The 15938-nt window shown below is 43.5% G+C and overlaps 1 protein-coding gene across 3 annotated transcripts in view; it reads right to left on the reverse strand.

Annotated features, from left to right (window-relative positions):
* LOC134357865 (adenylate cyclase type 2-like) overlaps window positions 1–15938 on the reverse strand; it is a 523538-nt gene that overhangs the window by 312125 nt on the left and 195475 nt on the right. For 2 of the 3 annotated variants that reach the window (XM_063069584.1, XM_063069586.1), the window contains exon 2: window positions 8568–9081. In XM_063069584.1, the coding sequence (XP_062925654.1) occupies window positions 8568–8765 (198 nt within the window). In that variant the 5' untranslated portion in view covers window positions 8766–9081. Of the gene's footprint in view, window positions 1–8567; window positions 9082–9256; window positions 9342–15938 lie in introns of those variants that run through there. The other variant, XM_063069585.1, reaches the window with a different exon arrangement.

Here is a 15938-nt window from a genome sequence, read left to right on the forward strand (position 1 = left end):
TCTCAACCAGTTAGCTCAATCTGACCCAATAAATTTGGATCATCACTACATAGTGGTGTAAGTGCCCTTAAAATTGAGAAATAGTGTGCATGGAACATGACTGAATTTGTGGAGTACAATATGTATTTTCTAAATATCAGTGTCTTCAGGGTCTGGTGGAGAACATAGAAATGAATATTTTGGATATGTCAGTGGCAACAGCAAAAAAAAAACTGATGCTCCAGATGGCGTATAAATAGTTGCTTGAATGAGCTATCTCCTTCTTGGAGTTTGCGTGATGCTTCTCTGCTACATACTCCAGCAAGTTGCTACAGAAGGGTTTTGAAATGGACACATGGGCAGCCCACTTTGATAAAAATAATTTTTAGCACACTTGTTTCACCTAGGACAAACTCTTACCTTTACTCTGTGCACTTTAAATTATATTACACAACATGCACCAGTTACATAAACAGCATAGTCTGCTGCTGTTTTAAAATTCATCAGCCGGCAAAAATGTCATCCAGTGATCGCGACATGTAATTATCCACCAAGATAGCCAGAAAGCTACTTCCAAGCAATCCTCTGGTTGTGATTGCACCATCCGGTTAGAATCATTGGAAACCTTCTAAGGTTTCTGTCAATGTTAAGAGATACTAATTTCAGTTAATGCTAACATGTATCTCTTAAAGAAGATATGTACCTTTTGAAGACACTCTTCTTCTTCAGCCCTTTGCCTTTTCCACCTGTCACCATCTTCACACCCATCCACGTTCCCCCTCACCTAGCTTCACCTATCATCTGCCAGCTTGTACTCCTTCCCCGACTGTCTTATTCTGGTTCCTTCCCACTTCCTTTCCAGTCCTGATGAAGGGTCTCGGCCAAAATGTGTGCTGTTAATTCTCTGCATAGATGCTGCCTGACCTGCTGAGTGCCTTCAGCAATGTGTACGTGTTACTCTCGATTTCCAGCATCTGCTGAATCCCCTGTGCTTATGCAATGTGTCTGGAGCAGATGCGAGCTTGCATTCCAGAATTGAAAATGATCCTGGAAACTGGAGAATGGTGCAATATGAGAGAGAGAGCAAGATACACAGTATTTTGAACACTGCACAATAGGCTGGGTAATGGAAGTGGAAGGGAGAAATACACACTTTTAAGGCAGATGGAGCAGATGGCTCTGGGCATTAACAACGCGAAATCATGAGGAATAAATGCAATGCCACAAGAACTTCAATTATCTGACATAAGTGGTTAAAGTCAATGAATGCACATCAAAGATCATATCTTGCCAAAATATACTACTAGCCTCAAGCACTAGCTGATGCACTATGTATCCAGGACTCACCAAACAGAAATTTACTACCCATCCTATAAACAGATTAGACACAGTTAAAAAAATTCAAACTATGGGTGGTTGAAGCATGTAATTCTTACTTCAAAAGTGTCGAAATGGTTGGTGTGGTGCGTCTAGCATGGTAGTGTAGTGGGTAGTGCTTGTCGCTCTCACTTTCAGCTCCCACCACTGGCTAGCAGTCTTGCGAAAAGGAGAGCTGAATGTTTAAGTCTCTCCCTGCCAGTGCATAGCTCTCCAACTGCAAGCCTCATCTAATGCCATCTCGCTGGTGACACACGGAAACTGAACTCCTTTCAGACAGGCCAATCTACAGAGGACGGGGAGGAGGTCTGGCCCCTGTACACCTAGCACACAGGCCCACGGACATGAGGACATACCATGGTGCTCGTGAACCAGTTCCCCAGGTATGGATAGATAGCCCCACTGCCTGGTGGGCAGCCTCGGGAGAGACGAAGGCTACAGGAGTAAACCCAGACAGAAAATTCCAGCTACTCCTGTAGCAGAGCTGGTGCCAAACATATTGCTTGATAAGCTTTCCTTTGGACTACACTGGTGAGGCTGAGAGGGAGACCTCAGGATCTCTGTACCTTCTGCCCAGGCTTGTAATGATGACCAGAGCAGAGAGCAGGAACAGAGAAGGTTATTGGGGTCTCTTCTACCTTCTGCCCAAGACCTCTTTCAGAGTCAATGCCTCCAGAAGACACGGTACATCATTAAAGACCCCTCACACTCTCTCCATGAACTGTTTGTTCTTCTGCCATCAGGCAAACGTTACAGGAGCATCAAAACTAAAACCACAAGGCTACTAAACAGCTTCCTCCCACAGGCAGTCAGACTGCTAAATAGCTGCTCCACCTGACTCTGCTTTGGACACTTTTAACTTGCACTGGACACTTATAACTGATTTAACTGACATGTGGCTGTTGTGTTTTACTATTTATTGTTATGTTTATTATTTAGTGTTGCGTTTGTTATGTTATGATTGCACTGCCCCTGAGGAACGCTGTCTCATTCTGCCCTGCAGAGCTGATGTATGGTTAGAATGACAATAAAGTTTTTTGAATCTTGAATCTTGAATCATCACCCATTGTCCTTCAAGACAGATGGGTGACAACCATCTTACTTCAAACCTCACTGCGAAAACCCTCATCACGAACTCACCCCTGTACTTATAGACAACACAAAGATTGGTGGAGTTGTGGGGTCGCGTAGAAGGTCGTTGTTGGTTATAACGGGACATTGACAGGAAGCAGAGCTGGGCTGAGAAGTCAGAGATGGAGTTCAGCCCAGAGAAGTATGAAGTGAGTTATCTTGGAAAGTTGAATTTGAAGGCAGAATACCAGGTTAATGGCAGGATTCTTGGCAGCGTGGTGGAACAGAGGGATCTTGGGGTCCATGTCCACAGATCCCTCAAAGCTGTTGTGCATGCTGAGAGGGTGGTTAAGAAGCTGGATGCTGTGATGGCCTTCATTAGCCAGGGAACTGAGTTCGTAAGCCATGAGGAAATGTTGCAGCTCTGTAAAACCCTGGGAAGACCACACCTGGAAAATTGTGTTCACTGATGGTTGTCTCATTATAGGATGTAGAAGCTTTAGAGAGGGTGCAAAGGAGATTCACTAGGAAGTTGTCTGGATTAGAGAACATGTCTGATGAGCTTAGTGCTTTTCTGTTTGGAGTAAAGGAGGATGAGAAGTGACTCGATAGAGGTGTAGAAGTTGATAAAAGACATAGATCAAGTGGACAGCCAGACTTTTTTCTAAGGGCAGAAATGGCTAATATGAGGGGGACATAATTTTAAGGAGATTGAGGAAATTATAGGTGGGTGGGAAGTCAGAGTAAGTTTCTTTTACAGATTGGTGGTGCATGGAATGCCCTGCTGGGGGTGTTGATAGGGACAGATGCATCAGGGGCATTTAAGAAGCTCTTAGTTAGGCTCATGGATGATAGAAAAAAAATCAGGGCTATGTGGGAGGGAAGGGTTAGATTCATCTTAGAGTAAGTTAAAGTGCTAGCACAATATTGTGGGCTGAAGGGTCTGCACTGGGGTTCTATGTTCTATTTTCCTCTTTACAGATAGACCATGATCTGTCACCAACCAAGGCCACGTAGAGCAGAAAAAAGTGGGAATGATAATAAACAAAATCACTGGATTTAAAACTCCCTGCTGCTCGATATAGCACCCGGCATAATCTAGAAAACATTGTAAAATCAGGATCCGTGCATGGCACGGCACTGGGCACAAGTGACTGGGAACCAGGCAAAGGGTGAAGAATAGTCCAAGCTTCGGTTTGTGGTAATGATGCTGTGGGACACACAGATAAATCTCTGACAGGGTAACTGCGCACAGATGCAGAGGACTGGATAACGACATGCCAGTCCTATTGGAACGAAAACCAGAAAGCCTGCATTCATCGTTTCAAAAAAAAAATTCAAAGAGTATTTTGTACATAGTTCAGAGTCCATTCTTTCCAATGTAGAAGTGGAGATCAACTTTTCTTGTGAACTGTGTGCACACTATGAAAACATAGAGCAGTACAGGCTATTCGGCCCACGATGTTATGCTGATCTTGATGGCAGTTCATATCGAATGTTCTCTTTGTGTGTCATCTGCACCCCCCAATCTCTTCATATTCATGTATCTAAAAGACTCCACCTGTGGACCTCTGTGCCTTGCAGTTTATATTTACTCAATGCGTGAAAGATGGGGCATGGAAGTCCCTTGCAGTTTTGATGTAGGGCAAAGTCGACACACAGTTCCCAAAAAACATTGATTTCATGTGGTCAGGATCAACCTGCACAATAGTGAAGCTTGAAATCCTTGTAAAATCCCCCCATCTGCTGGTATCCTGCAGAAGAATTTTGAACAGTGTCACTAGCTCCAAGCAAAATTTTGGTAGTGTCATTCTCAGGGTCTGCTGAATCCTTATGACCAAAGTAAATGCATCCTTCTTGTCCAATACTTCATTGGCAGCATTGTGGTTTTTGCAGGCAAGCAAAAGGAGGCAAATAATGAAAAGCTACAAACATTGGGCTCACTTCCAGGGAAGGTGGGACCCATGCAGAAGAGGTGGCTTGTACCTTAACTGGCGGGGACTAATGGGAAGTGGGAAGGTTTGCTAATACTGCATGGGGCAGGGGGGTGGTTTAAACTAGAGTTGCAGGGGGATGGGAACCGGAGTGCCAGAACAGATAGTGGAGTGGTTGTGGAGACGTGTTGTTAAAGACCGCAGGCAAAACCAGGAGTCAAAAGGCTGAGCAAGGTGGGACTAATGTTCGGCGCTGTATATATCTCAATGCAAGGATTGTAGAAAAGGCATAGATCAACACCTGCAATTATGATATTGTAGCCATTAGTGAGACTTGATTGCAGGAGGGGAGGACTGGCAGCTCAATATTCCAGGGTTCCATTGTTTTAGACGTGATAGACCAGGAAGGATTAAAGGAAGAGGGGTGGTCAGAAAAAATGTCATGGCTGTGCTCTGTCAGGACAGAATGGAGAACTCATCTCGTGAGACTTTATGGATGGAACTGAGGAATAAGAAAGGTATGACCACACAAAAAAGGCTATATTATAGACCGCCCAAGGGTCTGAGGGATTTAGAGGAACAAATTTGTAGAGAGAACGCAGACTGTTGCAAGAAACATAATGTTGTGATAGTAGGTGATTTTAACTTTCCAAATATTGACTGGGACTCACATACTGTAAAAGGACTAGATAGGATAGAGTTTGTCAAATGTGTTCAGGAAAGCTGCCTTAAATCAGTACAAAGAAGTCCCAATGAGAGAGTGTGTAGTACTTGATCTGCTTTAGGGAATGAGACAGGGCAGGTGACAGAAGTTAGTGTAGGGGAACACTTTGCATCTACTGATCACAATGCTGTTAGTTTCAAAGTAAATATGCTGGTTTGTGGATTGAGATATTAAACTGGAAAAAAACGCCAATTTTGATGGCATCAGAAAGGATCCGGCAAGTGTGGATTGGGACAGGCTGTTTTCTGGCAAAAGTGTACTTGGTAAGTGGGAGGCATTCAAAAGTGAAATTTAGAGAGTACAAAGCTTGTATGTGGCTGTAAACCTGTCAGGATAACAGGTTTAGAGATATTGAGGCCCTGGTTAAGAAAGAAAAGGGGGTGCATTGCAGGCATAGGCAGGTAGGAACAAATGAAGTACTTGAGGAGTACAGGAAATGCAAGAGAACACTTAAGAAGGAAATCAGGAGGGTCAAAAGGAGACATGAGTTTGCTTTAGCAGACAAGGTGAAGGAGAATCCTAAGGGTTTCTGCAGATATATTAAGAGCAAAAGGGTTCCAAGAGCCAAAACTGGTCCTCTGGAAGACCAGAATGGTAATTACGCGTGGAGCCAAAAGAGATGGGGGAGATCTTAAATGGATATTTTGCATCGTATTTACTTGGAAGATAGAGTCTACTGAAGTGAGGCAAAGCAGCTGCGAGGTCATGGACTCAATAAAAACGTCTGTTCTCTTGTGGCAAATTAGGGTGGACAAATCCCCAGTCCCTGACAAGGTGTTCCAATCGGATCCTACAGGAAACAAGTGCAAAACTTGCAGCGGCCTAGCAGAGATATTTAAATCATCCTTAGTGACAGGTGAGGTACCAGTGGATTGGAGGACAGCTAATGTTGTTTAAGAAAGGCCCTCAAAGTAAGCCAGAAAAATTATAGGCCAGTGAGCCTGACATCAATAGTGGGAAAGTTATTGGAAGATAGTTGAAGGGACCGGATAAGTGAGTATTTGGATAAACAAGGACTGATTAGGGATAGTCACCATAGCTTTGTGTGTTACAGGTCTTGTCTAACCAATCTTATAGAGTTTTCAAGGAAGTTACCAGGAAAAATAATGAAGGCAAGGCAGTGGATGTTGCCTAAATGGACTTCAGCAAGGTATTTGACAAGGTCCTGCATAGGAATTTGACAAGAAGGTTCAGTCATTTGGCATTCAAGACAGGGTAGTAAATTGGATTAAACATTGGCATTGTGAGAAGTCAGAGAATGGTAGTAGATAGATGCCTCTCTGAGTGGAGGTCTGTGACTACTGGAGTGCCACAGGGATCAGTGCTGGAACTGTTGATGTTTGTTATCTATATCAACGATCGGGATGATATTGTGGTTAACTGGATCAGCAAATTTGCGGATGACACCAGGATTAAGGGTGCAGTATCAAAGCTTGTAGTGGGATCTGTATCAGCTGGCAAAATAGGTTGTAAAATGGAAGACTGAATTTAATGCAGACAAGTGTGAGGAGTTGTACTTTGGTAGAACCAACCAGTGTAGATCTTACACAGTGAATGGTAGGGCAATGAGGAGTGTGGTAGAACCAAGGGATCTGTGAATAAAGGTCCATAATTCATTGAAAGTTGTGTTACAGGTAGATAGGGCTGTAAAGAAACTTTTTGGCATATTGGCCTTCATACATCAAAGAATTGAGTACAGGAGTTGGAATATTATCTTGAAGTTGTTTAAGATGTTGATGAGGTCTAATTTGGAGTATTGTGCGCAGTTCTGATCACCGACCTACAGGAAGGATGTCAATACAGTTGAAAGAGTACAGAGAAGATTTACAAGGATGCTGTCAGGTCTGGAGGACCTGAGTTAGAAGGAAAGAAAGCAAAGAACTTCATTCCCTGGAATGTAAAAGATTGAAGGGAGATTTGATAGAGGAATACTAAATTATGAGGGGTATAGATAGGGTAAATGCAAGCAGGATGTTTCTACTGAGATTGGGTGAGACTAGAACTAGAAGTCAAGGGCTAAGGGTGAAAGATTAAATGTGTAAGGTGATCTCTCTCTCTCTCTCTCCACCCCTCCCTTTCTCTCTCTCTCTTTCTTCCTCTCTCCCTCTCCCTCCATAAAGTCAGTGCAAAGCCACTAGACTTCCACATCTTGAAACAATTCTCTAAAGCTCAAAAATAAACTTAGAGTCACACCAGAGAGGAAATCTACCTTACTTGAGATGGTTCATGACCACTTTAAGATCACAGGATGGAGTCCTGTCCTTAGGTGCACTGTTTGTTTTGATGTACATGTGATAAATCAGTCGGAATCTGAAATTGAATCAGTCCGCTGCTGAAGACATATTCTGACATAGGGGTTCATGAAAAGTCAAAGCTTGAACACCAAGTTCTAAAATGAATGGATTGCCAGTACTCAGTTGGTTATCTTGCTATCCTGTATCTGCATTGTCTTTTTTTTAACCACATGTAGCAAGGCTTCAGTAAGTGCAAAGACAGTGTCTTCACGGATTTTCCCCAAAGATGACTGCTACCAGGCCTAATTTCAGTGCTTTCGTTTTGTAAGGACATTTTTTTCAGGCAGCAGTTTATCATGCATCGTAATACCCTTCCCTCCTTCATTGGAAACGGGAACAAATCAGTTGCCTGCATTGAGAAATATTAGTCTGGCATTAATCAGAGTTTACTTACGTCCAGAATTATTTGAAATAAAGAAAATTTGGCTGTGCATTTTGAGTACGATTCAACAAAGAATTCTTGGAGGAGGGTATGGGAACTACTGCTTTAGAAGAAACAATGATGGGGAAATTCAATAATAAGCTTCTGAAATAAGCCATTGCTGAAAGTCTTAACAAAAGTGATAATCCATTCAACACAACAGCTTTTGAAACATTGTAAATTTTCTAAAGTTTTTACGTCATTGCATTTCAGTTGGTAACAAAAGCAAAGATGTCCACATTGACGTGAACGTGAATATAACCAGTTCACGAATTTGGCAAATAATTTGTATCATTATTATGAGCACTGGCGCTCTAAATTTATATTGCTTTGCTTTCAGTCCTTTCTATATAAAAATATTATTTTATCAAAATTAGGGTTTTTTTTTGCTTTATTCAGCATTTTGTGGAAATATTTTTTCTCTCTTTTCAACACCAGTGGCAGTAGAAGAAACTTAGAGCTCTTCAGCAAGTGCTGGGACGTTGCATACCGCAGAGATGCTCTCTGCTCCCAGCACATTCTGACTGGCTTCCATCAGTTAACGACAGACTCCGTCCACTCATTTACTACAAGCTGCTAATAGCAAAACCATTCAATGCACTCATCCTCAATGACATTTATTGAAGAAATTAACAGCAGTGGAGGATGTAACAGCTACAGCTCGAATGCTAAATTAAAATCAATATGATGGCTACCTTTTATACTAATGCTGGAATGATGGAAATAGACATACTTCACTAAGAATTTCAGGTAATAAAGGATCTTACCAGCCCTGAAGCAAAGAAGACAGCGAGTAGTGATAAACAGGCTCCCATCACAATTAGAAGCAAGAAAACAATCAGCGGATGCTGTTGGCTCATGCAGTAATACGACTCGTACAGCCAGTCGGTTGACTTCTGTTTAGCTGGGACATCGTCAGTTCTGTTAAGCAGATACCGTCTCCTCCTCATTGCGTCTTGCCACATTAATAAAAAATAATCAGCAGTCAAGCTTTTCAACTCTCAATTAACTGTTACAAAGTCAGCAAGGTGCAGCCGAGGGAGCCTATCCCGGCCATATCGCTGAAGCAACATGTTGAGCGGTGGCGATCGCGGAGCGGACTGCGAGCGAGACCGAGGTGCAGAGGAGAGGGTACAACTGACCTCAGTCAAAATGCATCATCCCGGAGAATGGGTCCCTTCCGATAATCGATGTGAAACGACAGTAGCAAACGGCTTTCAATTGACGAGCAACAGTCTCATTCTTTTGTGATCGGTGTCCCGCTCGACTGGATACAGTATCCTGGAAAAGACATCTGATGTTAGTTAACTCATTATGGCATAAGATATAACTACACGCATGAAACACGGTAAATAAAGTGAGCCGTGAACCTAATAAGCCATGAAGAGAATTCTTTCTTAGCCAGTAGAATAATTAAAGATATAATCCGATGAAATGAATGGCAGCTCATGTTTACCTCCAATATGTTCGGAATTTTAGCAGTACGATCGGATGCAACTAAATAAGAGACATTTCATCGCACAAAATCATCGTGCATGATACAGGCTGCACGTGTATAATAATAAAAAAGCATATGACATCTGCACAGGGGAAGTTTTACTTGTAACGGGGAATTGCGTGTTATTTCCACAGCTGCTGGAAGAATGTAAGTAGGCTGCAACTCATCCATCAGCAGCTCAGCTTTAATGTGCTTGCCAGCATTCACCCCTCTACTACGGGAGGTATCTTAGCACCTTTACGGGATACATACACTGGAGACGTTAAAGGCAAATATAACAGGAAAACAAAATATATCAAATGAGTCATCTGTCAAATTCCACTCTCTGTGCAGTTAATCTTTTCTACTAATCAATTACGTTATTCTGTTGGTGTGATCACATTAATCCTTCGATGCATTTTCCTGGAAATCCAGAAAGTAGTTTGACAAATAGAAAGACAATTATTTTGAAATAACTACTGAGAATTCTACCTGCCTAGAATACAAAATCCATTGCGTGTGATGGAAAGATCTGAAATATGTGCCTTTCGTTTCTGTACTATTGCTTCAGACATTGTGATTAATAACCTTATATTCTTCTCCTTTAGACTCCCCCCTTACCCTGCGTGCACTGCACCCCAACCCCCAGCTTCTCCTGTTTGTCCACACTGTCTCCAGTGGGGTTTACAGTGCCATAGGGCTGAATTGCCCTCATTGTCCCCAGGCTCATTTGCAAGCCACAGCAATGTTAGTACATCAAACATTACAGCATAGTACAGGCCCTTCGGCCCACAATATTGTGTTGACCTTTTAACCAACTCTAGGAGCAATATAATCTTTCACTCCATTTTTAAAAATCATCCATACCTATCTAAGTGCTTCTGAAATGTCCCTAATATATCTGACTCAACTACCACCCCGGCAGGGTATTCACCAGTCTCTGTGCAAAAATATTACCTCTGACATCCCACCTATACTTTCCCCCAATCACCTTAAATCTACGCCCTCTTGTATTAGCCATCTCCACCCTGGGTAAAAGTCTCTGGCTATCCATTCAATGTATACCTCTTATGATCTTGTACATCTCTATCAAGTCACCTTTCATCATCCTTCACTCCAAATAGAAAAGCCCTATCTTACTCAACCTATCCCCATCCAGGTAAGTCTCTCTAAATCTTCTACATCCTTCCTTTGTTGGGGCAACCGGTGCCTAACACAGTACTCCAAATGTTTTATAGAGCTGCAACATCACTTTGTGGCTTGAACTCAATTCCTCAACTAATGAAGGTCAATATACCATACACCTTCTTAACAACTCTATCAATGTTGGTAGGCACTTTCTAAAAGGTCATCATTCCCAAGTGAAACACATATTTTTGACAGCATAAACATGCTTGGAGTTACCGAATATTGATTTAAGAATAGGGAAGCACAACACTTGCTTGTTCTGGCTTCTTGCATGGCTTAAGTACACACTCAGGACAGAGATCGTATCCGATCATTGAGAAGGTGAAGATTTCTCACCTCTGCTCATGAACCCCAGACCACTGTCCCAGACCACTACCCCAGACAACTTTTTGCTTCCTTACTTCTGAGGGATATGAGCTAGGAGTAATTGAGGGGTTGAGGAGGGAGAATTGGATTGCTTTAACAAAAAACACTCATCTATTGACAAATCCTATGATTTTAACATACTGTATGCGGCTTCTTGGGATCCAGTTAAGTCAAGCAGACTGGTATCACTCATCAAAGTCCTATTGCTGAGCTGTATTTAGTCAAGGTCAAGGCCAACAATACGAGGACTTCCAGTGAAATCCTGGTGCACAATATGTGTAGGACCCCTGCTTCCTCCACTTCACCGCCATCCCAGGAACGGATATAGCCTAGGCATGGAGGAGAGGAGATTTCTCCCTCCTACTTGTCTAGCTTTCCTGATAGAGGGCAGTACATTTCAGATTTCAGCGACTTGGTGCCTGTGGTGTTGCCCAAGGGTTAGCTGCGTAGAAGTTTCAGACAAAACAAAAATCTTCCCAGAAGCAATGAATGTGATTAATAGCAGAACAAAATTGCACTGAGACCAAGATATCAGCAGCTTCATTTTCTCAATAATCCAACAGACCAGGGGAGTATGTAGGTCTGCATGATCTGATGCAAGGGATTAAGCGTAGAATTCTTCAGCCACCATAAGATGCAAAGGAGGTTCAGTGTTGAAAACTGAAGAGTTACGATTCCTATGTCTTAAGTGCTTTTAAACATTCTCAAAAAACAAGTTTTTAAAATCTATTCATGACGATTAAAAATTCCCTTGTGAGAATGTCCAATCTTCACATTTACTCCTGTGAGTGTGTATGTGATGCTAAACATAGATGGAAATTGCAGAAATATCCCAAAGAGAAATCTGTCTGACAGAGTAAATGTACTGGGTTTTATGGTGTAATGGTTAACATATTCGCCTCACATGTGAAAAGTTCCCAGTTCTGTCCTGGATAGAACCATAAATTTGGCGTCACGGTGTATTAGAGTGAGTTTTTTTTAGGGAAGGTGATTTGTTTACACTTAAATGACTTTGGCCACCAGACTCCTATTTGACTATTTGACAAGGTACTGTGGATTGAGTCTACAACAATGCGCTTCCTAAAAAGGTGTGAATACCAGATGCTTCTGGTGCCGTAGTTTGACCAGACGCTGTAGTTTCGAAGACAGTATTATCTATACATTATAAATATTAATTGTCTTCTATGTTAGCACGTACAATGCCAAATAAATGTATTGTGGATTAAATTGCATTCCTAAAGGCTGTGGATACCAACCCAGACAAGTTGGCGTCGGAAGGAAAGGATGAAGTTAGGTGGTGTGATATTTTGTATGTAGCTTCATAGGAAGCATTGCCTATGCATTGTCTATAACCTTTTAAGTAGCGATGGTCTTTGTGTTTAGCATATAAGTATTGAGCCCACATTGGGCTAGCAGAGCTTTCTACCGAAAGCATCTCCGTCCGTGTGATGCCTGCTGTACCTTGTTGTGTCAAATAAAGAAGCTGCTTTGTATGTACCAGTGACTCTGTCTCTCCGATGATTTCGTCCACGCTACAACATGGTGATGCAAAGCTGTTACAGCACAGGGCATTCGGGAGTCCAGAGTTCAATTCCAGCACCGTCCTGTAAGGAATCTCTGCCCGTGGAATGTGTGGGTTTTCCCTGGGTGCCCAGCTTCCTCCCACAGTCTAAAGATGCACAGTTTTGGTTACTTGGTAAGAGTAAATTGTTCCAATATTAGGTTAGGGTTGAACGGAGTGGTGGGGTTGCTGGAGTCGAATGGCTCAAAGAACCATAAAGGCCTAGTCCACACTGCGTCATTAAAATAAAATAGAAACTCCAACTTAAATAGAGTCGATAGAGTATCAGCTGTGATTTAATTGTTTGCATCATAATCTTTGGGACAGGAGAAGGTTGAGCATTGAAGCCCCATTCCAGAGCCTTGACCATAATAATCTAAATGTATGCTCGAATGTGTGAATGCTGCATTGATGAGGGTACAAAACACACAAAATTCTGGAGGAACTCAGCAGGTCAATCAGCATCCATGGAGAGGAACAATCAGTCCGCATTTCAGGCCGAGACCGACTTGATGAAGGATCTCAGCCCAATTCGCTGACTGTTTATTCTTCTCCATAGATACTGCCTGACCTGCTGAGTTCCTTCAGCATTGTGTGGGTGTTGTCCTAGGTTTCCTGCATCTGCAGAATTTCGTGTTTTGTTAAAGGTGCAATGTTTCAAATAAAATGTGAAACTGAAATCCGTCTGTATTCTCAGCTGGATGAGATAGTTTGTCTGGCACATTATCTGAAGAGAATAGAAGAGATATTCATGATGTTCCACAAACTGTATACATATCCCTCTATCAATATCATTAAAATGAGAGTGTCTGTCACTATCACTTACCTTTACACATTGACTGCTGCATGTTTCCTTTCCAATGACAGCAACTATACTTTAATATGTATTTTATATTGCTTATCTTGAGATCCACTTACGGATAAATAATATAAGAAATATAAGCTTCTAGTCCAAACGGGTAGCTTTAAATGATGAATCTGTAGAAGTTTCAACTAACAGGAGTAAAACCCAGAATCAGAATCAGGTTTAATAACACCGGCATATGTCACGAAATCTGTTAACTTAGCGGCAGCAGTATAATGCAATATGGAAAGGAATGGTACGTCGCATCCGGAGTTTTTCCGGTTAGCGGATGATTTCCCTCCACGCCTCTCTGACGTAGTGGGGAATTGCGTATGAGGCAAGTTACAGCAGTGGTTTGCCATTGCCTTCTGCTGGGTGAGTTTCCAAAGGGATCACCAGCTCGTAACCCTGTACAGATGGAAAGCGTGCAGGGGAGCTGGCTGGATTCAAACCTGGGACCTTTCGTCCCAAAGTCCGACGCTGATGCCACTACGCCACCAGCCGGGTCATAATGCAATATAGAAAAGATAACTATGAAAATCAATGACAGTAAGTATATATATGTATATTGAATAGTGCAAAAACAGAAATAATATTTTAAAGAAAGTGAAGTAGTGTTCATGGGTTCAATGTCCATCTAGGAATCGGACGGCAGAGAGGAAGAAGCTGTTCCTGATTTGCTGAGTGTGTGCCTTCAGGCTCCTGTATCTCCTTCCTGATGGTAACAATGGGAAGAGGGCATGTCCTGGGTGGTGGGGGTCCTTAATGATGGACACCGCCTTTTTGAGGCACAGCTCCTTGAAGATGTCTTGGATACTACGGACACTAGTACCCAAGATGGAGCTGACTAATTTTACAACTTTCCGTAGCTCCTTTCAATTCTGTGCAGAAGGTGCTACCCTCCTTCCCCACCGCCCCCCACCCATACCAGACAGTGATGCCGCCTATCAGAATGCTCCCACGGTACATCTGTAGAAGTTTCTGAGAATTCTAGGTGACTAACCAAACCTCCTCAAGCTCCTAATAAAATATAACTGCTGTCTTGCCTTCTTTATAGCTACGTCGATATGTTGGGACCTTATACCTTACTCACAATTTAAGATATTAGAAAGGCATAAAGGGTACAAACTTGTCCTCAAATCTTTCCTCTTGTTGATACTATTTAATATTTTAGCAGTTTGTTGACAGTTTCTGTCACAATGGCGGGGGCATTGGGAGCAAGGGTGGACCCAAATGCAAGACACACCTTGTGAGGTTACTTAGATTTACTTTATCGTTCGATACCAGGAGAGCAAGGCAGAAGCAGGAGTAGCGAACTGAACAAGGACTCAGGACTACGACTAGGCTGGGACTAGGGGTCTGGGCTAGGACTCAGAATTGGATCCCAGAACTAGAGGAGACATGAAGAGGCTAGGGTATGGACTCCAAGCTAGAGACTGGCCAAGGACCCAGTACTTGGGTCTTGCCTCTGGCTCGAACCCCAGAACCAGGCAAGCACATGACATGGGCTAAGGAGAGGAGGAACATGGGAACACAGAGCCTTGGTCTCGGGAGAGCAGGTACATGTAACCATGGACACATACACAGAACACCAAGCCGGGACCCCTCCTTGGGAAAAGGACATAGGGCCGGGACTCACACACAGAACAGAGAGCCGGGACCCCTCCTTGGGTACAGGACATAGGGCCGGGACTCATGACCCCTGCGGGGCAACAGCAAGATGGCCTGACTTACCCCACGGAGGCGAGGACAAGACAAGACAAACACCAAAGAACAACACAGTTCCTATCTAGCTCCAGCGATAGAACTAGACCAAGGTGCAGGCAAGGGCTACAGACGAGGGCTAGAGGTGAGAGGGGCAGAGAAGGGATTCAGACAAGTGGGTAGGACAGGAATCACAGACCGCCAGGGCCAGGACTTCACTAGGTACTCAGATGCCGCCAGGGCCAGGACTTCACTAGGTACTCAGATGCCGCCAGGGCCAGGACTTGGACTTGGTACTTGGATGCCGCCAGGGCCAGGACTTGGACTTGGATGTGGTACTTGGATGCTGACGGAGCCAGGACTTGGACGTGGTACTTGGATACTGCCAGGGAAAGGACTCGACTTAGTACTTGGATGCCACCGGAGTCAGGACTTGGACGTGGTTCTTGGATGCCACTGGAGCCAGGAAGTGGTACTTGGAACCTCCGGGTAGTGGCGAGCTCTAGACTCGGCCCAGGAACAGTAGACAGTGGCTCCTGATTCTCTCCGGCGGGTTAACTGACAGACCCACCTTGATGAGGAAACTTTGCAGGCTCACTTCGGCCAGGTAACTGGACAGGATTGCTCTGGTGAGGAGAGGCGAATTACCGGCACTCGCTTCGGCAGAGACTAGGCTTGCTCCAGCTAGATGACATCGGCACACCGTACCTTTGATGACCTTGCAGACGCTCCTGCGCCAAACGGCTGAAAGCCGGAGACTATAAACTACCGGTTCAGCCGAGTGTTAATTGCCTCTAAGCACCAAAGCCGAGGGACACGGGAAAACAGGGAATCAACGGTCCGGATCGTAACATAAACAAGGTAAATTTAAAGGGACCTGATCTGGACCATGACAGTTTTAAGAAAAGATTGAATAGCTTATTTTTATGCTCTGGACATGGGGAGGAGAAGATGGCGGTGCAGCGCAGTGCGCGTAGCCTCTCCGGTGAAATGATATC

Source organism: Mobula hypostoma, chromosome 17 (genome assembly GCF_963921235.1).
Source record: "Mobula hypostoma chromosome 17, sMobHyp1.1, whole genome shotgun sequence".
NCBI classification, from domain to species: Eukaryota; Metazoa; Chordata; class Chondrichthyes; order Myliobatiformes; family Myliobatidae; genus Mobula; species Mobula hypostoma.